The sequence below is a fragment of the Amyelois transitella genome, chromosome 2 (genome assembly GCF_032362555.1).
Source record: "Amyelois transitella isolate CPQ chromosome 2, ilAmyTran1.1, whole genome shotgun sequence".
Classification (NCBI taxonomy): domain Eukaryota; kingdom Metazoa; phylum Arthropoda; class Insecta; order Lepidoptera; family Pyralidae; genus Amyelois; species Amyelois transitella.
This window is the reverse complement of record NC_083505.1, coordinates 13,296,670-13,322,526: the sequence shown is the minus strand read 5'-3', so window position 1 is coordinate 13,322,526 and position 25,857 is coordinate 13,296,670. Positions and strand designations below refer to the sequence as shown.

General features: G+C 37.2%; 1 protein-coding gene across 1 annotated transcript; it reads right to left on the bottom strand.

Moving 5' to 3' along the window:
• Window positions 1–12,143: 12,143 nt before the first annotated feature.
• Window positions 12,144–12,920, bottom strand: LOC132904378 (salivary glue protein Sgs-3-like). The gene is made up of 2 exons (XM_060954614.1): window positions 12,913–12,920; window positions 12,144–12,693 (listed from the first exon to the last, which is right to left on the bottom strand). Exons 1-2 carry the CDS (start codon window positions 12,918–12,920, stop codon window positions 12,144–12,146), a joined length of 558 nt encoding a protein of 185 aa, XP_060810597.1.
• Between the last annotated feature and the right edge of the window lie 12,937 nt (window positions 12,921–25,857).

Genomic DNA, 25,857 nt, shown 5'->3' with positions numbered 1-25,857 from the left:
TCAATAAGAAGAATTCCAAGTTTATAATCCTATCACTTAGTCTCTTCTAACGCCATCCATGGGGACAAGATGGAGTGGTCCTATTCTTTTTTATACGTGCCGGGAACCACACGGCATTAGAACTAAGGGTGACATTAGGTAAGGGTAACTAGAAATCGGGGGAAAATAATCTATACTAATATTATAAAGCTGAAGAATTTGTTTATTTGTTTGTTTGAACGCGCTAATCTCAAGAACTACTGGTTCGAATTGAAAAATTTATCGAGGAAGGCTTTAGGATATATAACATCACGCTGCAACTATAAGGAGCAAATAAATAATGAAAAATATGGGGAAAATTTGTTATTCATCCGTGAGGGCTTCAATGATGCCCTAAATAACTATTCTACGCGGTCGAAGTCGCGGGCACAGCTAGTTAAAAATAAAAGTATTTGTTGGCAATCCTAGTGAAAACGCTCCGCATCACGCTTTCCACCTATTGGCTCCGGACTAACGGCGCGATAACAGTTAGAAAACACGACCAATATCGACTGCTGTCTTCCTGTTGTCTCGAAAGATGTACATACATATGTATAATCACGTCTATATCCCTTGCGGGGCAGACAGAGCCAACAGTCTTGAAAAGCCTGAATGGCCACGTTCAGCTATTTGGCTTAATGATAGGATTGAGATTCAAATAGTGACAGGTTGCTAGCGCATCGCCTAAGAAAAAAAAATCCCAAGTTTGTAAGCCTATCCCTTAGTCGCCTTTTACGACATCCATGGGAAAGAGATGGAGTGGTCCTATTCTTTTTTGTTTTGGTGCCGGGAACCACACGGCACATATAATCACATCTATATCCCTTGCGGGATAGGCAGAGCCGAGATTCTTAAGAAGACTGATACGCCACGTTCAGCTGTTTGGCTTAATTGACATTTTAATAGCGACAGGTTGCTAGCTCATCGCTTAAAAAAAGAATCCCTAGTTTATAAGCCTATCCGTTCAAATCCCACCTCTTTTTAGTGTTATATACATTAGTTTGAGTACCAACCGATGCTCTTACGGTGAAGGAAAACATCGTGAGGAAACCTGCACATTCAAGAAACAGGATGTGTAACCATGGATCCAATGCGGGTTACGTTTACCTGCAAAGGTTGCGGAGGTCAGATGGGTGTCGCTTCGTATAAAATCCTGACTCACCCGATCAAGGATCCATGGTCAAAGGCATACCCCAGGCTCCTCTCCAGAGAGGTGAGGACGCAACCTGGACTGGAACAGGAATTCTAAAAGATATTAAAATATTTTTTTTTGGTGCCGTGTGGTTCCCGCCACCAATGAAAAAAAGAATAGGACCACTCTACTCCTTCCCATGTGTCGTAAAAGGCGACTAAGGGATAGACTTATAAACTTGGGATTCTTCTTTTAGGCGATGGGCTAGCATCCTGTCACTATTTGAATCTCAATTCCATCATAAAGCCAAACAGCTGAACGCGGCCTATCAGTCTTTTCAAGACGGTTGGCTCTGTTTACACCGCAAGGGATATGGACGTGATTATATGTATGTATGTATGGTATTAAAACTTAGCCATAACGATCCTTCCCCCCTATTTGTCTTTAAACAATGTTAAGCCAATAACAATGATTGTTAAATCCACAACAGACCCTGAGTGGCCTCTTAAGTCGTAAATTTCAAGTACAAATCAAGTATTTCAAACTCTCTTAAGTTAAACATAATGATCGTTAAACAAGTTACAGTTTTGGAAGATTCTATAGCTATCAAAGTTAGATTGAGACGTATACTGTCTGAAAGTAGACCAGGCCTTCCTGTCTTTATAAACATTTTAAAGAATTATGAATTAAAAGAATGTATATTTTCTGTCTTTTTTAAGAGGAGATCAGCTGATACCATCTTGTATTGTGTTATATCTGAATTTTATGTTCTTAAACACAAATACAAGGTTTTTTTATTTGGCTTGTTGTATTTTAGACTCGTTAGTATGTATCATATATCATTTTAATAAAATTCTTTTTTTATGAGAACATATCGCGTCTTTATCCTTAACGGAATAGACAGAGCCAATAGCCACAAAAAGTGTATAGGGCTGCGCTCAACCAATTGACATAATGTCATAATTGAGATTCATACAGTGACAGGTTGCTAGCTCAAGAATCCCAAGTTTATTAGCATTTCCCTTCATTGACTTTTACACTCTACATGGGAAGAGAAGGAGATGGCACACACTACATATGTTGTTACTAACATGGAAGCTTCCACTAGATGATGTGTGCCTAACTGCCTATTTCCTTAATCGCCTTTAACGACATCTCGGGAAAAATACGGGGTTGTCCTATTCTTAAACGCCGGAAATCGCACGACACCACCAGAAGTACCCGCAAATCAAAATCAATATCTTATCCAGAAAAAAGGCCTTTGTACTTTTTGACGTCATTTTGCATTTCAAGTAATTAAATAGTCAAAAGTTAATTAATTAATTCGTCAAAAAGCTACATACTACCTAAGCACTTAACCCCCTAAAGGCTCCGTTCTATAAAAAGCAACCCTTTTAAAGAACAGAACGGAATGCTATTCAAAACGGCCCCTTCATCGAGTCATCTACATTATTTTTATATCTATGTTGATGTATTATTGTTATAGAGTCTTCTCCACTATTTTTATATCTATATTATTGTATTATTGTTATAGAGTCTTCTCCACTATTTTTATATTTATGTTGTTGTATTATTGTTATAGAGTCTTCTCCATTATTTTTATATCTATGTTGTTGTATTATTGTTATACACGGGCGGAAGTCCCTCAGCCGTCGCAAACTATCGTTAATGTGGATAATTATCAAAAAAGGCTTTAAATGCGAATTAAGATATGATTTGTGACGCAATTACGTTAACTGCCGAGTCAGTGTCTGTTTGAACCCTTAGGAATGGGTTAATAAATATTAAGTTGTTTTGCATTCTGGATATTAAATCTATCACTAGATATAAAGTCACTATTTTATCTGTTTGCATGCATTTGCTTATCTCGAAAAGTTTATTTATTTACATACAAACATACATATCATCACGTCTATATCCCTTACGGGGTAGACAGAGCCAACTGCCTGTCACTATTTGAATCTCAATTCTATCAATAAGCCAAATAGCTGAACGTGGCCGATCAGTCTTTTCAAGACTGTTGACCCTGTCTACCCCACAAGGGATATAGACGTGACCATATGTATGTATGGATTATTGGAAACGTGAAATTAAAATAAACTTGTAATTTCAAAAGGTCCGGTGTGTGACAGCGTGACAGGAGATAACAGGGAATATAATGCTCGCCGAAAACACGCGTGCGCGTGACATCGGCGGCCGCATTTCACCTCGCGGGTTTAAGGCGTGTCTACACTGTACTACTTTCGACACACGTGTTGAGTATTAATTTTGACTAAAATAAATAATTATAATCACGTTTTTATTCCTTCCTTAACCCACAATCTATAAAAACAAAAATACTGAAGGGTCACGTTTAGCAAGGCTTAATGATGGAAATTGTGACATATAGTGACAGGTTGCTAGCCCATCGCCTAATAAAGAATCCCAAATTTATAAGCCTATCCCTTAGTCGCCTTTTACGACATCCATGGGAACGAGATAGAGTGGTCTTATTCTTTTTTTATCGATGCCGGGAACCACACGGCACCAATGCACTGTCCTATTCTAAAATCTCAAGAACGACACGACAAAAAAAAAATTGCCAATTTGTAAATGAAAATTCACGGCGCTTCATTGTGTCCCGCGCTTTACACCGTCAGTGACGTCGTGTCAGGACGAATGCAGCGAGAAATGTTCCGAAAGTGTGACGCCCGCCGCGCAAACACCGCATACATTATGTATGGGGGACGTAACGCAGGTGGATTGTGGGAATCCATTTTAATATTCCCCGAGATGCTTACGGGAGTCAATATCAAGCGATGAGAGATCTTTTGCAAGTTTTGCCGACGTATGTTTTTAAGGGTTCGACTGTTCTGTCTTGAAATTACATTTTTACATACATACATACATGGTCACGTCTATATCCCATGCGGGGTAGACAGAGCCAACAGTTTTGAAAAGACTAAATGGCCACGTTCATCTATTTGGCTTAAAGATAGAATTGAGATTCAACTAATGACAGGTTGCTAGCCCATCGCCTAAAAGAAGAATCCCAAGTTTATAAGCCTATCCCTTAGTCGCCTTTACGACATCCATGGGAAAGAGATGGAGTGGTCCTATTATTTTATTGTGGGAATACATTTTAATATTCCCCAGATGCTTACGGCAGTCAATATCAAGCGATGAGAGATCTTTTGCAAGTTTTGGCGACGTATGTTTTTAAGGGTGTGACTGGTCTGTCTTGAAACTATATTTTTGCTGATGTATTTCGATTTATAAAGTAAAAATTATATATATATTATTAAATGCGAAAGTTTGTGAGTATGTCAGGATGTCAGTATAGATGTTTGTTACTCTTTCACGCAAAAACTACTGAACCAATTACGATGAAATTTGGTATGTAGGTAGCTGAACACCCAGAATAACATATAGGCTACTTTTTATCCCGGAGTCCCCGCGGAAATGATTCTACGCGGACGAAGTCGTGGGCGGCCTCTAGTATTACATATAGGTACTGGACTTTCCCATTATATTTTGAATGAATATAAACATTTAACGCACCACCAACTTAAAGTTTTTCTGTTTAAGTCCGCCTTATGTGATTTTTTTTGTGCAATAAAGTTTTAAATAAATTAAAAAATAAACATTAAGGGCGTAGACATTTTTACTGCAAACCCATTGAAATACATTTAATCACGTGTATTCTTTCATATTTATTAACTTATTTATTTTGTTTCATTCAGACTTTGTCAACAACCTGTATACAATATTACTTGTTCATCCATTAAATAATCTTTTGGAATTTCAATTCCATCATGAAGCCATTCAGCTGAACATGGTCTTCCAGTCTTTTGAAACATATTGGCTCTGTCTACCCCGCAAGGGATATGGACGTGTTTATATGTATATACATATATAATTTACAATGTAAAAATACACGCTAATGGTGTTACAACCAAAATTTACATTCCACCTTCTAATTTACCCCGTAACATTTTTATTTCCTTTTCAATTGTCATAAAATACGTATTATAATACCACAAATAACAATGAAACACATGCCGAACAATATCGGGAGAATAAAAACGCAAATTATTTCCTGCTATATGTTTTCACGTTGTTCCGTACGAATATGGACCTTACTTTGTTGAAATAGGGGTGGATTTGGTAATGTTTAGTTAAATAGAGTGGTACAGGTTATTACGAGCCAATAAGAGTCTTATTACACTCATATCGGAAGCCGGTATATCTCAGGATATCGTGTTTTGGTAGTATAACCCTTCATTATATTTATACCTGTGATATACGCGTAACTATATGTTGTACTATAATATACTAGCTGTGCCCGCGACTTCGTCCGCGTGGAATAGTTATTTTGAGCATCATTGAAGCCCTCAAGGATGAATAATTTTCCGCGTTTTTTTTTCATATACTCCATTATTTCTTTGCTCCTTGTAGTTGCAGCGTGAAGTTATATAGCCTATAGCCTTCCTCGATAAGTGGTCTATTCAATGCAAAAAGAATTTTTCAATTTAAACCAGTAGTTCCTGAGATTAGCGCGTTCAAACAAACAAACTCTTCAGCTTTATAATATTAGTATAGATTTATATCACCGTTCACCGTGGTTATATCCTCACCATTCTTTAGTGTGACTTTAATTGAAATACATGTTATTTATTTTATTGTTTCATTTCTATATCTGTTTAAAACTTGTCATATTAAGATATTATGCTCTTTCTTATTAAAATAACCTATAATCACGTCTATATCCCTTGCGGCGTAGACAGAGCCAGCAGTATTAAAAGACTGAAAGGCCACGTTCAGCTGAATCTCAATTCTATCATAAGGCCAAAATGATAGAATTGTGATTCAAATAGTGACAGGTTGCTAGCCAATTTACAGGTACAGAAATTAGTAATCATTTTAAACTGATTTGTTCATTAAACCTCAATTAAATTGAAAGAGGTTCGTCTGAGCGTCTCGTTACAGGACGTGAGCTGATTCCCGGATTCAGGCTGGATTAGTTCTAGAATCTAGATTGAATCTTACAGCGCCACCTGTTGGAGAACGTGTGTCATTATACTTAGAATTATATGTACAGTCATCTGCAAGATTCCGTTAATACTTTCTCATATAGAATGTTCCGTGTGGTTCCCGGCACCAATACAAAAAAGAATAGGACCACTCCATCTCTTTCCCATGGATGTCGTAAAAGGCGACTAAGGGATAGGCTTACAAACTTGGGATTCTTTTTTTAGGCGATGGGCTAGCAACCTGTCACTATTTGGATCTCAATACTATCAATAAGTCAAATAGTCGAACGTGGCCGATCAGTCTTTTCAAGACTGTTGGCTCTGTCTACCCCACAAGGGATATAGACGTGACCATATGTATGAATATATAGAATGTTCGTAAAGTTGTATATGGACCATTGCAGATGGTTGTACTGTCGCTACCAAATGAAGGTATAAGTATTTTTGGGTTCCACATTATAAAGACAAATCTATAAAGATGAGACGATAATATTTCTTGAATTTGTACTTAACTTAAATACGTAATTTATAATCGCATCCATACATACAAATACATACATACATACATACTATCACGTCTATATCCCTTGCGGGGTAGACTGAGCCAACAGTCTTGAAAAAGTCCGACAGGTTACGTTCAGCTATGGTATGGCTTTATAATGGAATTGAGCTTCAAAATCAGGTTGCTAGCCCATCGCCTAAAAAAGAATCCCAAGTTTGAAAGCCTATCCCTTAGTCGCCTTTTACGGCATCCATGGGAAAGAGATGGAGTGGTCCTATTCTTTATTGTATTGGTGCCGGGAACCACACGGCACTCATAAATAAATATCGTTTATTTCCTCAGATAACAAAAATTGACCACGGTTTCCTAATGCTAGTACTCAGCTAAGTTGGCATGTTACATCAATTTGAGGGCCTCTGTGGCGCAGCGGCAGTACGGTTGTCTGTGACACCGGAGGTCCCGGGTTCGAATCCCGGCCAGGGCAAGATGTAAAAAGAACTTTTTCTGATTGGCCTGGGTCTTGGATATTTATCTATATAAGTATTCATTATAAAATATAGTATCGTTGAGTTAGCATCTCGTAACACAAGTCTCGAACTTACTTCGTGGCTAACTCAATCAGTTTAATTTGTCCCGTATATATTTTTTTAATCTTTGACGAAACCTTTTGTGCTACAGATAGCTAGGTCTCCCCCTCAGATATTAGTATATGCTAGAAGAAGAAAAGTTTGACTGAACACCGTAAGTTAGAATCCTAAGACTGAAGCGTCTATCAGAGATTCGAAGTTTCGAAGTTCCTAACGTAAGCTCCTGAAAGCTCGACGCAGACTTTCCAACAAAACCTTATACGATTACTCGGAGAAGCTCTGTCTTCGCCTTCTGAACAATTTGAGCGTTCACTTTCATTATAGAAGTTGCATAGAGCGCGCAATCTTTTGTAGCTGTGTGCAAGTGTGATTCGTACATACATTTACTGACGTTTATATCCCTTGCGGGGTATACAGAGCCAACGGTCTTGAAACGACTGAAAGGCCACGCTCAGCTTTTTGGCTTTATGATAGAATTGAGATTTAAATAGTGACAGGTTGCTAGCCCATCGCCTAAAATAAGAATCCCAAGTACATAAGCCTATCCCTTAGTCGCCTTTTACGACATCCGTGGGAACGAGATGTAGTGATCTTATTTATTTTTTTTAAATTGGTGCCGAGAACCACACGGCTCCGATGGCACAAGACGTTATTTTATTGTACGTATTGTATTAAAACAATTGAACCGTTAGATTTTGACTTAGTAACAAGTCGGCATTCCGACTCAAGCTCATTAAGATGCGAAGGTCAAATCGCCATGAAGAACCGACCGACAGTAGGGGAAAATTTTAACATCCTTAAGGTACAGTTCCATTTTTGTGGACGCATTTAAGTCTTCACTGTAAAAGTCGAGTCGACTTAACTCTTACTCGTGACTTTGCTCTCGTGACAAAATCCAGGAATAAATATATAACATAATATATAATCATGTATATATCGAGACAGACCCAACAATCTTAGAAAGACTAATAAGCCACGTTCAGCTGTTTGGCATAATGATAGAATTGTAGGTGATATCTATTTGAAACTGAATTCTATTATTAAGTAAAACGTGGTTCAGCGTTTTCGAGACTGATTTCTCTGTCTATCTCGCAAGGGATATAGACGTGACTATATGTATGTATGGTGACAATTTTCTAACGAGATCGTCAGATATCTTTCCAAACGATTACACATACAACTCTTGTAACACAGTTCGTAGCAATAAATCTGCGCCTTAACAAGCCTTTTCTTTCTTAATGCCATTCCAAATGAAGAGGTTCTTATAACCAATTCTGATACTTTTTAAATTTTAAGAAATCACCCTTATCACCAACACGATAGAGCTCAAACAAAACGCAGTCGCGACGTGATTGAATTGTAAAGGGAAATCAATTGCCGCGGGAAAAAGCGCTTTTTTAATCAAATGGACTAGAAAAGGCGTTCCAAATTCAACCATTAAGTTTAACGAGGCACCTTTTGTCATATTTTCTTTTGAAATCGCTAGTAATTTTGGAATGCAATTAATCCGGTCGCGGGCTGGCTGATTTTTTTTTTTAATTTTTTTTTTCATTAATTGGTTTTCTTTTAACTATGGAAATCGGATAATTATTTCTCCAATCGGTTTTCGATGTTCGCTCTTCTCGATTATTTCGAAGCGTGGGAACAATGGCTCTTTGAAGATATTTCAATCAGAGTTTTTGAATGGAAATAACGCTTTACTACATAATGAATACGGATGAAATACAATAAATTATATATTCAGTCATTATCCATAAATGCATATTGAAATAATACTATGTTGTGCCGAGTGGGTATTGTTTGTTTATTTGTAATATATTTATTGTACAGAAATTCACACAGTTACAAGAGTACATAGCTTGTGTACATAATTAATGACATATAAACTAACATAAACTTACTGATACTAATAAACCTAAAACATATTATATTACTAGCTGTCCCGGCAACGTTGTTTTGCCATATAGGTAAATATTTTTTAAGTAATTTCTAGTTAACAAAATATGTTAAGGGAACAACCCTTATCACTAAGTGGTTTAAAAATAGATGTTGGCCGATTCTCAGGCCTACACAAAATTTCATTAGAATCGGTAAAGCCGTTTCGGAGAAGTACGGGAACGAACATTGTGACACGAGAATTATATATCTATACTAATATTATAAAGCTGAAGAGTTTGTTTCTTTGTTGAACGCGATAATCTCAGGAACTAGTTGTTCGAACTGAAAAAATATTTTTGCGTTGCATAGATCATTTATCGAGGAAGACTTTAAGCTATATAACATCAAGCTACAACTATAAGGAGCAAAGAAATAATTGACAATGTAAAAAAAACGGGGCAAATTATTCATCCTTGACGGCTTCAATGATGCCCAAAATAACGAGTGCTGTGTGGTTCCCGGCACCAATAAAAAAAAAAGAATAGGACCACTCCATCTCGTTACCATGGATGTCGTAAAAGGCGACTAAGGGATAGGCTTATAAACTTGGGATTCTTCTTTTAGGCGATGGGCTAGCAAGCTAGCGTCACTATTTGAATCTCAATTCTATCATAATGCCAAACAGCTGAATGTGGCCTATCAGTCTTTTCAAGACTGTTGGCTTTGTCTGCCCCGTAAGGGATAAAGACGAGATCGGCACAGCTAGTACTATATACGAGTAACTTACAGCAAAACACTATGTCCCTTTTGGGATACGAATAGTTAGTAGTTTGTTGACAACTCAGCTTATTATCTAGTTCAGCAAATGTTTGCGGTATTCAATATGCTACTGCCAATGGCCGCCCCGGGAACCATAACGGGCGACGTTTCCCGGCTAATATCTTGGAACAACCGGGACTATGGGAGACGGGCGCTGAAGTATTGGAAGTATGAAAAGGTGTGGTTTTCAGTGGTAATAAACAAAAAAGGAATAGGACCACTCCGTCTCTTTTCCATTGATGTCGTAAAAGGCGATTGAGGCTTGTTAACTTTAGATTCATATTCTTTTTGAGCTATGGGCTAGCAATCTGTCACTATTTGAATCTCAACATACATACGTACATAAATCACGCCTCTTTCCCTGAGGGGTAGGCAGAAACCACATCTTTCCACTAGCCACGATCCCTGCCCACTTCTTTCGTTTCATTAATTATAGAATTGTATCTCAATTTTATAATTAAGCTAAACAGCCGAACATGAACTTTCAGCCTTTACAAGACCGTTGGTACTGTCTACCCCACAAGGGATGTAGACGTGATTAAAAGTTATGTTCCAGGCAATAGAACAAAAATATGCCGTGTGGTTCCCGGCACCAATACAAAAAAGAATAGGAACACTCCATCTCTTTCCCATGGATGTCGTAAAAGGGGACTAAGGGATAGGCTCATAAAATTGCGATCCTTTTTTTAAGCTCTGGGCTACCACCCTGTCACTATTTTTATCTCAATTCCATCATCAAGCCGAGCAGCTGAACGTGGCCATTCAGTATTTTCGGGACTATTGGCTCTGTCAACCCCGTAAGGGATATAGACGTGACTATATGTATGTATGTATGTATGATAAACCTAGCACAGTCCCCTCTGTTCCCAACAAAGGCGTTTCTTCCCAACTCCAAAGTAAATACCCAGCGATTAATTGTTCCTCTCCTTGTATTTGAATTATCTCAATGGGATTCTGTTTCAGTTCAAAAGCGCTTTGTTCTTTAACTTTCAGATACAATTTTTAATTTATTAATCGAGTGCCTACAATTTAAGATACGATTCAGCCGGTATTCAGTAGTTATGATAATTTTAATTGTACTTAATACTGCTGTAAATAAAAAATATCGGAAATTGTATTAAATGTGGTCCCGTCATTCATACAAAAAATAGTCACGTCTACATCCCTTGCGGGGTAGACAGCGGCAACAGTCCTGAAAAGTTTGAAACGCTACGTTCAGTTGTATGGCTTTATGATTGTTATATGGCACTATTTGAATCTCGATTCTATCATTAAGTCAAACAGCTGAACGTGGCCTTGCTGTTTTTCAAGGCCGTTAGCTCTGTCTACCCCGCAAGTAATATAGACGTGACTATAAATATATACGTTCTCCAGCATCGTTAATCTGATTCAAGGGTTTCTAAGTCTTAGGCCGCATTTATACGTAAATCTGCTTAGTGGGCCTGCCTCATTTGCACATTACGAGTCATCAGTCGAGTCAAGATTTACATCTGTTGCCCGACGGCGGCGATAAAGAGGGTTATGTTCACAACAAGGTCATCTCAAAGCTATGGGGAAATTATTCAAAATTTTCCTTACATTAGGCAAAGGGACAATTAATCTTAAACCGTTAGTTCTATTAATAATTCCGTACTTAGGCTTGAACCTGTTTTAGATCACGGCAATGTGAAATACATTCATACATGCTTACATAAATTCAAGCTTCTTTCCCAGACGGGTCGACAGAGACTACATCTTTCAAACAAACACAATTTTACATTTATAATATTAGCGTGGATAAAAAAATCTCAAAGTAATCTATTAAAAGCTGCCAGCTCAATTTTTATTTCGATTTGAATCTCGTTTGCTCATGAAATGTTAACATAAATATCTTGTTAATATTGCTAAGTAGTAAATGCTCAGCTCAACCCGCGCTGCGTCGCGTGAATTCCGCTTATAATGGCATTAGTAATATCTAAGAAACTAGATATTGTATATATTCAAATGAAAATTGAGTAAATGTTGCAAAGTGGCAAACACTAAAAGGTTTTGCATTAAATTGAATTGAAAAAGCCTAAAGCTATTTCATACTTAATTTTTTTTTATGTATGTATATGGTCAAAATTGTTTGACTTTGGAAGGACTGTGGAAGCTGTTAGTAGCATGTCGTAGTAGGCTGTAGCGTCTCGTAGCAGGCTGTAGCGTGTCGTAGCAGGCTATAGCGTGTCGTAGCAGGTAGTAGCGTGTCGTAGCAGGTAGTAGCGTGTCGTAGCAGGCTGTTGCGTCTCGTAGCAGGCTGTAGCGAGTCGTAGCAGGTAGTAGCGTGTCGTAGCAGGCTGTAGCGTGTCGTAGCAGGCTGTAGCAAGTCGTAGCAGGCTGTAACTTGTTGTAGCAGGCTGTAGCAAGTCGTAGCAGGCTGTAGCGCCTCGTAGCAGGCTGTAGCGCCTCGTAGCAGGCTGTAGCGAGTCGTAGCAGGTAGTAGTGTGTCGTAGCAGGCTGTAGCGAGTCGTAGCAGGTAGTAGCGTGCGTTGCAGGCTGTAGCGAGTCGTAGCAGGTAGTAGTGTGTCGTAGCAGGCTGTAACGAGTCGTAGCAGGTAGTAGTGTGTCGTAGCAGGCTGTAGCGAGTCGTAGCAGGTAGTAGTGTGTCGTAGCAGGCTGTAACGAGTCGTAGCAGGTAGTAGTGTGTCGTAGCAGGCTGTAGCGAGTCGTAGCAGGCTGTAACGTGTTTTAACAGGCTGTAGCGTGTCGTAGCAGTCTACGTGATAACTAATGATATACTATTATTTTTTAGTCTACGCATTACGCAATAGAAAAACATATTGTTTTTATTTGAGACGATTCTTTTAAGCGACAAACTAGCAACTTGTAACTATTTGAATCTTAGTTGTATGACTAAGCCACCCTGCTCAACATAGCCTTCGACTCCCTTACTTTTGACTCTACCTGCCCTATTAAACTCAACTTATTATGAGTATATTTACGTACCAACTCATGACTATAAGAAGGTACCATAAATTTTGATCTCTGCAAACTTAATTTCGTTTAAATGTATACAAAATATAATTTAATTGACTGAATCTATCAGTTTTAGGTATACTTGGAAATACGTGGGTAGTTAATTACCTTATCCTTTTGAACAATTAGCGCACTAAAGGGTATACTCGTGGGCGGCCGCCATCACTGTAGAAAATACGATCGTTAGATACTTTTTACAACAGAGTGTATTTATTTCTAGATTACTTTTTCAGAGTTGATTTAATATTCATAAGATACATAAGAGATATGTATATATATTTTAATGTACCAATGACTATTTTGGTAGTGTAGTGCCGTGTGGTTCCCGGCAGCAGTACAAAAAAGAATAGGACCACTCCATCTCTTTTCCATGGATGTCGTAAAAGGCGACTAAGGTATAGGCTTACAAACTTGGGATTCTTTTTTTAGGCGATGGGCTAGCAACCTGTCACTATTTGAATCTCAATTCTATCATTAAATAGCTGAGCGTGGCCTATCAGTCTTTTCAAGACTGTTGGCTCTGTCTACCCCACAAGGGATATAGACGTGATTATATGTATGTGTGTACATAATAGATATAAATTAATTTTAATGTACTAATGACTATTTTCGAAGTTATGTACATCAGTTTGAATACTAATCGATGGTCTTTCGATGACGGAAAACATCGTGAGGAAACCTACACATTCAGGCAACTGGATGTGTTGTGTAACCTGATGTCTACCGTCGTGTCTACTGCAGAGGTCAGATGGGAATCGCTTCGTGTAAAAAATGTTTTGGTTTGTAATCTCTTTACGATTTATCTACTGAATTAATCTTCGTGAAATATTACGTAGGTATATGTAATTAAGAGTCTGGAGAATTTTTTCTAAAAAATAACCGTGGTAGGTATTTGCGAAAAACCTGTAATCTTTTGTGGTCTTAGGTGGCCCTGAATTCGTCGCTTTTTGTTATTGACGTTTAATTTGTTGCTTTTAATATGTGGTGCTCATTTCGTTAGATAAGGTAAAATTTAAATTTGTCACTTTTTTTAAGATGGCGCTAAATTCACGCGGGCGAATTAGCGTATAAAAGCTAGTTGGCTATAGTTCCACATATATTTAACTAATATTATAAAGCTGTTTGTTTGTTTGTTTGAACGCGCTAATCTCAAGAACTACTCGTTCGATTTCGAAAAATTCTTTTTGCCTTGAATTTTTATCGAGGAAGGCTTTAGGCTATATAACATCACATTACAACAATAAGGAGCAAAGAAATAATGGAAATGTAAAAAAACGGGGAAAATCATTCATCCTTGAGGGCTTCAATGTTGTTCAAAATAACTATTCCACGCGGACGAAGTCGCGGGCACAGCTAGTGTATAACATAGTTCCATTCGACCCCAAACACAAATGTTTTCTTTCAATCAAAGAGCGAGCGATTAACAACGCTTTCGACAAATGGCTTGCTTTGTATTTTTCTACGAGGCTTACCTTAAGAGGATTACCTCAAGTGGGGGGGTGTACAGCGGCAATTCGTCTTGGTAATGGCCCAAACAGAGGCCACGCCTTTTTGGGATCCCAAGAATCAAGAGCGTTTAAAACGAGAGAGTTTTCTTTAAGACGTTAATTTTGCGAGACAACCCTGATTTAGTGCGCTGTGTTTTGTCAACTCTAAATGGTTAGCTCTCCTTGTTTTATATAATCTAATATAAAAGTTTATGTCTGTTTGTAAATATTTTCATTGTTTGTTCAAATGCTTTGAAATGTGTGTAGGCTTATAAACTTGGGATTCTTCATTTACTATTTCAATATCAATTCTATCATTAGGCCAAACATCCGAACGTGGCCTATCAGTTTTATCAAGATTGTTGGCTCTGCCTACCCCGCTAGGGATAAAGACGTGACAGAATGGAGAAGATCGGAGGCCGTCTGGATTTTAAATTAAATCTTTGATTAAATATATTTATTCCACTTGAGCCTTTGAACCCTTCATCAAAGAATAAAGCACAAATACAACTATTTATTATAAGCTACAATAGAAAGGGTGCAGATTTCAATAGTAATTAAATGTGTAGAGGAATCCAATTGGACGCCGTGGAATTTAAAGAGATCGCCAGTAGCGCTGGAATCCTTTCCACTGAAATTGTAAGCCTGGAGTGTACAGTAGAAAATGTGTAGAGACCCAGCGATGTAATGGTTTCGCATGATTGGGAGCGACGAGATTTTCTTCGAAATTACTACTTGACACGACGTATTCTCTAAGAAACGTAATAATTGGAATCGAAGTTAAAGTACAATGAATATTTTAAAAAACAAAAAAAAAAAATAAGAAAAAAAAAAGATTAAACATACATACATACATATAGTCACGTCTACATCCCTTACGGGGTAGACAGAGCCAATAGTCTCGAAAAGACTGAATGAAGAGTAAAGTATGGATGTACATTGTACACACATTTTATATTTTCATTTAATTACAAAAATTTTCTTTAATGTGTGGTTTCTGGTACTTTAGAAATGGAACACTCCATATCTTATCCATGAATCTCGTAAAAGGCGATTAAGGGATAGGCTTATAAACTAGGGATTCCTCTTTGAGGCGATATGCTAGCAATCACTCACTATTTGAATCTCAATTTCCATCATAAAGCCATAAATCTGAACGTGGCCTTTCAGTCTTTTCAAGATTGTTGGCTGTGTCTACCCCGCAAGGGATATAAAGGTGACTTTATGTAAGAATGTTCTTTAACAGTAAGTGTGTGATCAATTATCAAGTCATCATCACAAAATTTAGGTTCCGTAATGATTCTTCTTTGTCGTATGCTCTTGACAGAGCAGTCGTGATCACGCATATATTTTTAGTGGCGCACAGCACTGTTAATTAGGCTTGAATAATTCTGAATCGAGGGCAAAGTCCAAAATCAAAAAGTTATAAACAATAATAATTTAAAGTCAACCTATATCACAAATCATAGAATGATCTAGAAAGCGAATGCTGCCTTGGTCTCTATGTGGACTCCTCTATAACCGAGACTCGAAACCAGTTACCGTATACGTATTTTAAGCAAAGAATTTAATATCCACGATGTTTAGTATGTTCACGGGATTTAACTTATTCTCCAATTCAAACATGTTCGTCGACGGAAAATTTTCAACCTTTTCGAATCAAATTAAGCTAATACTTCTTTTTGATCTAGATCAGTAGGTGGAATGTATTGATTAAGAATGACTTTGATTAAAAAAAATTTATTGTCGTCTCCATTTTACCTTCGTCATATGTAGTTACTTACATAAAATGATTATACATACATACATACAGTTACTATATCCTTTGCGGAGTAAAAAGTTCCAACATAGATATCTATGTTGGAACTTTTTACTCCGCAAGGTCAAACTATATAGATAGGCTACGTTCAGCTGTTTGACTTTTTCAAATTCGAAATTTAATTTATAATATTAGAAGGATTTGGAATTTCAAATTTTAAAATTAGAACTCCAAGCAAATAAGAAGGCAATAAAGACGAAGCAAGTCAGCGTAATCTGAAAATCCTGGCCGTAAAAGAGTACGGCACTAACATGAGCTATCCTTATCTCTCTCCAACGGTGACTGTTTATCGTTCAATTATTATTTTAATCTCGCCTTTACAGTACAATTGTAATGGGTTTGGATTAAGCCGGGAAGTCTTAGTACATAAGTATTATATCTTTGTGCCTACTTAAGTATATAAAAAATATTATAAGATAGTAAAATTGAAGACCTATTGAAATCGATTGTTTTACTTCAGAATCTCCCGGATTCCATCAACGGTCAGTTTATAATGAAAAACCATTGTTTCTAATTGGCTAGGATCATAAATGTTTTATTTTATGTATTTATTTAAGTAAAATTTAATTAGTATCCTATTACACATGTGTCAAACATATGGCCAGCTTAAGTGTATCGTTCAGTTCGTTTATAAGCCTTTTTTTTCATTTTTGGCTCCGTCTACCCCGCAAAGGATATATATGTGACAATAAATATGTATGGTGTAGAAACTTTGGTTTAACAATAAAAAGCTTCCCACAACAAAGTTTATAAACTAATATCCTTTAATATCTTCTTAAAAATATGGCCCATAACCTAGGCCCACCCATTTGACCATTTAAAACTTCTTTCTATGAACAAAAGTCGGTATAAATATCACAATCATTTAATCACAATCATTCAAATAGCCACATATATTTTTCTAGGGCAGTCATATTTCATCGCAAAATGAGGGACCCACAGAGCACTGAACAACCCACTATGATCTGCGTCACTCTGTGAAGAGACCGAATAGTTTTCACGAAAATCTGTGAAGTCCCATCAACGCAGCATATTATAAGCTAGATTTTACGTGAATTCGTAACTATGACAATATTTTATTATTGATGTCTCTAAACTAAGATTGCAAAAGATGTTGTCTCTGCCCACCCCTCTTTATAAATAAATAAATCTATACGGGACAAATTACACAGATTGAGTTAGCCTCGAAGTAAGTTCAAGACTTGTGTTACGAGATACTAACTCAACGATACTATATTAATTTTTATAATAAATACTTATATAGATAAACATCCAAGACCCGGGACAATCAGAGAAAGTTCTTTTCTCATCATGCCCTGGCCAGGATTCGAACCCGGGACCTCCGGTGTCACAGACAAGCGTACTACTGCTGCGCCACAGAGGCCGTCTCTGAAAAAAAAGCGTGACTCTTTCACGTATTTTCAGTCAGGCATTACAACTTTTGGTATGATAAAATACAAGCGTTTGTTCGTAATATTTTGAGTGGTATCAGCGAGTTGATACCCATTTAGTGGTTTGAGAGGAAACTTTTAGCTTATTTTATTTATATTGCTTTTGGGCGATGGGCTGGCAACTTGTCACAATTTGAATCACAATTCTATCATCAAGCCAAAAAGCTGAACATGGCCATTCAGTCTTTTCATGACTGTTGGCTCTGTCTGCCCCGCAAGGGATATAGCCGCGACTGTATGTATGTATTTCTTAAGCTGATGCTCCCATAAATTATATTTTAGCCAATTCAGTCACCTTTTCCCTTTAACGTTTAAAGAAATTCAGATTTGTTAGGGAAAACATCTTGAAGATATCTGAATAAAGTATGTATTGTATGAATCAATTTGAGGTAGGTACCCTTGCAAAGAATTCGGTCGTCAAATCACTATGCGCGTGCGGCTTTTTGTAAAAATCTCACTCACCCAATCCAGTTACAGTAGAACCAGAACTCCTTATCAGAAAACGACATATATATAGTCACGTCTATATCCCTTGCGGGTTAAACAGAGCTAACAGTCTTGAAAACACTGAAAGGCTACGTTCGGCTGTATGGCGAAATGATGGAATTGAGATTCAAATAATGACACCAAGAAGAATAGCAAGTTTGTTAGCCTTTCCCTTAATCGCCTTTTATGAGATGAGAGTCCTATTTTAAAGTTCCAGGAACCACACGGCACGGAAAATGATAAACAGATATTAAGATATGATAGATATGTGATATTTTGATGACTATCAGTCTTTTTAACACCGTTGGTTCTATCTACCCCGCAAGGGATATAGACGTGCCTATATATATAGTATATATGTATCACGATGACGTCATTATTCTATAATCGAACTCACGCCATCAACCTGCGCAGAAAGTTCAAATCTCGTCATAAATAAATTATTAATTTTAAAAACCCATGAGGGACAATTTTAACGTTAAGGAAACTTTGTCGTCTGTGCCCGCTGGCGCTATGAATCTTAAATAAACTCCGGGACATTTTTCAAATTAAACTTCAAGATAGGTACCTACATATTTATTATATTAAAACCCGTTTTAAATCTTTGGTTTTCTAGAACAATGGTCACCGTGTAATTATCGTACAAAGATTACATACATATAATCATGTCTATATCCCTTGCGGGGTAGACAGAGCCAACAATCTTGAAAAGACTGATAGGCCACGTTTAGCTATTTGGCTTTAAGATAGAATTGAGATTCAAATAGTGACAGGTTGCTAGCCCAAAATAAGAATCCCAAGTTTATAAGCCTACCCCTCAGTCGCCTTTTACGACATCCATGGGAGAGAGATGGAGTGGTCCTATTCTTTTTTATTGGTGCCGGGAACCACACGCCACACTTACAATGATTTACTACAAATTTCTCAAAAACTATGGTTACCTTAACTATGACCATACACCTGACCTTTAGAATGGAATAGAATAGATTCATGTCACTATTTGAATCTCAATTCCATCATTAAGCCAAACAGCTGAACATGGTCTATCAGTATTCAGTTATCAAGATTGTTGGCTGTGTCTACCCCGCGAGGGATGAAGACGTAACTATATGTATGTATGTTCTGCTAAATGTACTGAAAATTATACTGAAGCTGAGAGTAGAATAAATTTATTTTAAAAATTGGATACAAGGTATCACTTATTGACGTCACATCTTACTTAAATCTGATTATAACTACTACCGCTTCCAAAGCGCATGTGTAGAAGAACCGGCTGAACAAATTGCACTTCAGCATTTTTACCGGACGTCAATTTACAAATATAGATCTCTTAAATCCAAATCGTGGACAAATGCACAATGTCTACATAAAAAAAACATGAATGAATGTTAAACTAATTATTTCAATACGAGTATTTCGTCAAATAGTCTTAGCCTTTTAATCTTTTTAGAAGTTAAGTTCATCGATAACACTAGATATTAACTTATCATATCCCTTGTGAGGTAGACAGAGCCAACAGTCTTGAAAAGACTGTTAGGCCACGTTCAGCTATTTGGCTTTAAGATAGAATTGAGATTCAAATAGTGAGAGGTTGCTAGCCCATCGCCTAAAAGAAAATCCCAAGTTTATAAGCCTATCCCTATAATACATACATATACCTACTCATTTTCCCATATCTAATATATATTCACTTTCACTCAATCTCACTTTTCCATTTGTAATATTGAAATGGGCTATAAACAGGAGTTTACCATTAGGCTCGACAAAGCTCCTGTGCCTTAATAATCAGAGAAGAAGATGCATTTTTTATCGCCGAAACTAAGCCGGGCTTGTCCATGATTCCCTCTAAGGGCAGACGTCAGCTTTAAAACCATTAGAGGGGTAAATTATAGCCGGCTCGGAGCTCTCTAATCCACGGATAAAGATTTTATTTTTGGTGTAAAATGAAGAGACATCTTTTGGGCGCTGGCTCAAGATGTAGACTTTAGACTATTTTCACACTTTATCGCACATTGGGGTTCATCGAACTGGACCTAGATTAGCTAAAATAAAATAAAATTTGTAACTAAAATACATTCATATATTTAATGGGGAAGTTTATGTTTATTATTTGTATTTATGTTAGTATATTATTGCTAATAACACAACGACTTGCCGAATTTTTACTTAACAATCTAGATCCTTTATTGTTTGCCGGTTGACTGGAAAAGATCCCTTCATAGGATAAGTCCACCATTGCAAGTGATTTATTACTTTTATAACTATGTACTGTTTTTTGTATCTGTGTAAATATCTTTGCAATATACAAACAAACAAACATAGTAACACGCAAAGAAAAAGTATGTGCAACAGGATTACATTATTTTTACAGTAATTAAATCTTGGTATGTGTACCACGACATTAAGCTTTCTAGTATACCATGGTATTTAAAATGAGAATAAGTTTGATATTCCATTGTGCCCTAACCCGGAATCGAACCGGTTTAGAGGCAACAACACAACTCCCCCAATCTCCTTTTACGATATAAATTGGAAAAATTGCATGATCGTACATCGAACCTGTTGTTCAGAGACAGCAACACAATTCCCTTAATCGCCTTCTACGATAAAAAGAGCAAATAAATTAAGTATTGTAACACCTCATCTATCTTTAACAACTATATCTAAGGTAAAAGGCATATTTTTCCTAATGTAATGACTCGTCCAGACTCCGCAGCATTTCACGCGCGACGCCATCTTCATCGCGCGAAGAACTATCGCTGTTTCGCTTTTTATTATGACGTGAAACGGGACAGCGATAAAAATGGCGTCGCGCGTGCCACGCTACAAGGACAGCTTGTCGCTAGTAACTCGCGCCGTCCGTTGGATCTTGCTCGGGTTTAGTCTAAGCCTGCCTCGTATCAATATGATTTACGAAGGAACAAGTTTTACAAGCCACTCCGTTAATTATGTTTGTTCCAAATTAATTTGTCATTCCTTTATAATTGTGGATTTATTTGGTCCAAGTTTTTTGGGAGATCAGTTTATGATGGGATGAGTCAGAATCATCACCAAGCGGCGATTGTAAGTCATAAAACTTGAACTCATTATAAACATTCGCGTTGCATTATTAATATTAAATTATAATTTTAAATATAAATATCTAAAATTTCCGTTTATTGTGTTCGAAAACCATATACAATGTCCAAAAAATTAAATTTGAGTCACAAAACTATTTCAGTTATACTCATATTTTAATATTCCTGTATTAAAAATCCATTCCAAAAGAGTTAAACCATAAAATAAAACTAAATTGTTAAATACTATACCTACTAGTATTTTTTGCAAATTGCATTGATAAATTAGCATACAATACATATAATCACGTCTTATTACTAACGGGGTAAACAGACACAATCGTCACAGAAAGACTACAAAGCTGTGTATTCAAATAATCTAAGGTTGATTATTTGAATACACATCTATTGGTGCCGTGTGGTTCCCGGCACTAATATGAAAAAGAATAGGACCCCTCCATCTCTTTACCATGGATGTCGTAAATGGCGACTAAGGGATAGGCTTATAAATAAGCTGGCAACCTGTCAAAAAAAATGTATGTTTATCTATCCTTTCTGCACGTTCACGAGATCTAGTTTGATTTTCCACAATTTCATTAGTTTTAAACTAATTCTATTTTATGACTGCAAATAACATAAAGATCCCAATCCCCAGTTCACGCATGGGAACATAAAAATGAGCTGAGCTGCAGAGGAAATTTGGAGGGGCCTTAAGATTGTGCATTCCGGGCACCTTAGAATTCGCGCCGATGACTCCTCTATTGAAGGATTTCAAGAGATACCGATTGTAGGGCCATGAAACTTTGGTTATATTTTATTATTTTTTTAATAAATTAAATTTGCAAAAAAAATATTAGGGATCATGACAAGTGGGGAGAGTGTGTTGTCTACCCATTACGAACTAGTGACGTAATAAAATTTCGTACACATTTTCATAATACTTTGTTAAAACGCGCTTATTTTTAAAACTGAAGAAGTTCTTTTGATATACCTATAACATTCATGTGAAAATGTTACTTTAGTTGTAATACATAATTAGTTTTGAAAAAAGCCCTGGGGATGCTTTTTCAGCATTGGATCGATATTTTACTTATTGCACTAATTCCTAAGAATGATACAGGACATTTAGAACTTAAATGCTTGCCCCATGGACATACTGAGACGAATTCGTCTCTATGCCTCGCTTCTTCCTCCTGTCTATAGTCCCGGTTCCATCCTCGCCACTCTGGTGAGGAGCCCGGGGTATGCCTTTGACCATGGATCCTGGATTGGATGTGTCAGGTTTTTACACGAAGCGACTCCCGTCTGACCTCCGCAACCTGTGCAGGTAAACCTAACCCGTATTGGATCGATCATAGTGACACATCCAGTTGCCTGAATTTCCAGATTTCCTAACGATGTTTTCCCTCTCAATGCCCCGCTATCTGACAATTAAACATGACTTAGATACGAGAATGTACTGATCTTAAAAATTCAATGAATTACTACAAATATAATACCAGATTCGTACCGCCCGATTAGTGGCCCCACGGAATCCGCACCGAGGTTGTTAGAGCTGACGCGGCACTTTTATTTGCATCGTCGTTATTTCAAGTGCAGCAGAAATTGTTGTAGTTTATTCTAATTCTGGGGATTTTCTCACTGCACCGAATAAAATTAGGGTTTCTGCTTGCTTTATAGGTTTTCTAAGATTTTTTTGTTTGATCATTAATTTAAGTAGTATACGAGAGAAGGTGATTGCGCCGTGTGGTTCCCGGCACCAATACAAAAAAAAAGAGAATAGGACCACTCCATCTTTTTCCCATGGATGTCGTAAAAGGCGACTAAGGGATATGCTAACAAACTTGTAATTCTTTTTTAGGCGATGGGTTAGCAACCTGTCACTATTTGAATCTCAATTATATCATTAAGCCAAATAGCTGAACGTGGCCATTCAGTCTTTTCAAGACTGTTGGCTCTGTCTACCCCGCAAGGGATATAGACGTGACCATATGTATGTATGTACGAGAAAAGATAGCAAAACGTTTCCATCTAGGTCATTGATTCAATAAAAACAGTCCATCGCCTGAAAAATAATCTCAATTTTATAAACTTTCCTCACGCTCGATTTTCTCAGAGCACTTGCATTGACGCTTGCATTTAATAAATGTGCACCTTTCAGGACCAAAGTCCAAATCATGAAAAAGGTCGTCTCTTTCTCAATAACCACACGACAGTAAAAAACATACATAAAATCACGTCTCTTTCCCGGAGTTGTAGGCAGAGACTACATCTTTCCACTTGCCAAAATCTCTGCATACTTCCTTCGCGTCATCCACATTGATAACAGGTAAAAAAAAAACAGTAAAAAATTTGGAATATATATGGGAAAACCAAATATTTCACACACACGGCTGATCGACAAAAAGCAATCCTTGAGATGAAGTTGAAAGCGTAATATTTCAGCGGCGCGCATACAAGAGATTACAGAATTCAACAGCGCAAGTTCCCCGGTAATATCAGGGGAACATAAAAAATATAAAAATCGCTCGGACCGCCGTCCCACCGTTATAAATGGCCGGTAATTAGAGACCACGCAGCTTCGCGGACGGGCAGGGGGCACATTTAGTGAATTTCTTTTAAATAATTTTAATTATCCGTTATTAATATGAAAGTAAGTTTATTTGTTACCATTTTGTTCGTTCATTTGGCATTTTATTCGTTCGTCGCGTTTTTGTAGATGACGCTAAATTCCCGCTGGCTAAGCTGCGGGTAAAGTAAGTTATTAATATTATAAATATGACAAAAAGACGACTAAGAGGTAGGCTTATAAATTATTTTTTAGGTAGGATTCTTTTTTAGGCGATGGGCTAGCAACCTGTCACTATTTGAATCACAATTCTATCATTAAGCCAAATAGCTGAACGTGGCCATTCAGTCTTTTCAAGACTGGTGGCTCTGTCTACCCCGCAAGGGATATAGACGTGACCATATGTATGTATGTATCCGTTATTAATATGAAAGTAAGTTTATTTGTTTAGGGTTATCTACTGAATTAATCTTTTAAAAATATTATCTATACTAATATTATAAAGCTGAAGAGTTTGTTTGTTTGTAGGTATGTTTAAACGCGCTAATCTCAGGAACTACTGGTTCGAATTGAAAAATAATTTTTTGTGTTGAATAGACCATTTGAAGGCTCTAGGTATAACATCACGCTGCAACTTTTTGGAGCGAAAAGAAACGCGGGCTAAGCTGCGGGTAAAGTTAGTTATTAATATTATAAATATGATAAAAGTAAGATTATTTGTTTTTTTGATATCTCTTCACATGAGTTCTTTTATAGGTGGCGCTAATTTCCCCCGTTTTTTTCGCATTTTCCATTATTTCTTCGCTCCTAATAGTTGCAGCGTAATGTTATATAGCCAAAAGCCTTCCTCTATAAATGTTCTATTCAACACAAAAACAATTTTTCAATTTGAACCAGTAGTTCCTGAGATTAGCGCGTTAAAACAAACTCTTGTTTATTTGTTTGTTTGAATATTAGTAGAGATTAAATATAATATATATGCCGCTTCAACTATCTATCCATCATTTGTACCACAAACAATACACTCTCCTTCTGTATCGCCGGCCTTAATTTTACACTTTTTCCTAGCTATATTACGGTTACAACAGCGGCACTAGGCGGACGGCGGAGTTTTTGCTAACATTATCCTTTTACCGGTTATAATACCGGTTATGAGCCCCGAAAAACTGCGACGCTCACCACCCCTTCAAATTATGGGTTTTTCCGCGCGAGCGACGTCACGCCGAGTTTTTAAAAGTCAGGTTATGTTAAGAGGATGTATTTTGCACGGCGTTGCAGTTTTTTCGGCGTATTAAATCAACTGCCGTGTGGTTCCCGGCACTTATAAAAAGAAATAGGACCGCTCCATTTCGTTGCCATTGATGTCGTAAAATACAACTGAGGGATAGGCTTATAAACTTGGGATTCTTCTTTTAGGCGATTGGCTTGCAACCTGTTTGAATCTCAATTCTATCTGTAAGCCAAACAGCTGAACGTGGCTTATCAGTCTTTTTAAGACTGTTGGCTATGTCTACCCCGCAAGGGATATAGACGTGATTATATGTATGAATGTTTGTATGTTTTAAAATAACTCAGTTTGATTTTATTTGATGAATGTTTTGTACACCGTTGAGTCGTAAAACAGACTCATGGTGTTGAGTTATGAAAGCTTTACCTTCATGCGTAGCAAGAGAATTCAATAGCACGTGAAAGTCCATAGTCTCCACCACCAAACAGGAGATTGGTTAGAATTTTTGTTATTTTAAGATGTGGCTCTGTCTTTAGGTAGATAGATAAACTCTTAATTGCACCTTAAGAGTAAAACACACAATAACAGCACAAAACAGAGATGGAACAAAGGTGCTAATATATATATATACAGGACAAATTACACAGATTGAGTTACCCTCGAAGTAAGTTCGAGACTTGTGTTACGAGATACTAACTCAACGATACTTTATTTTGTAATAAATACTTATATAGATAAACATCCAAGACCCAGGCCAATCAGAGAAAGTTCTTTTCTCATCATGCCCTGACCGGGATTCGAACCCGGGACCTCCGGTGA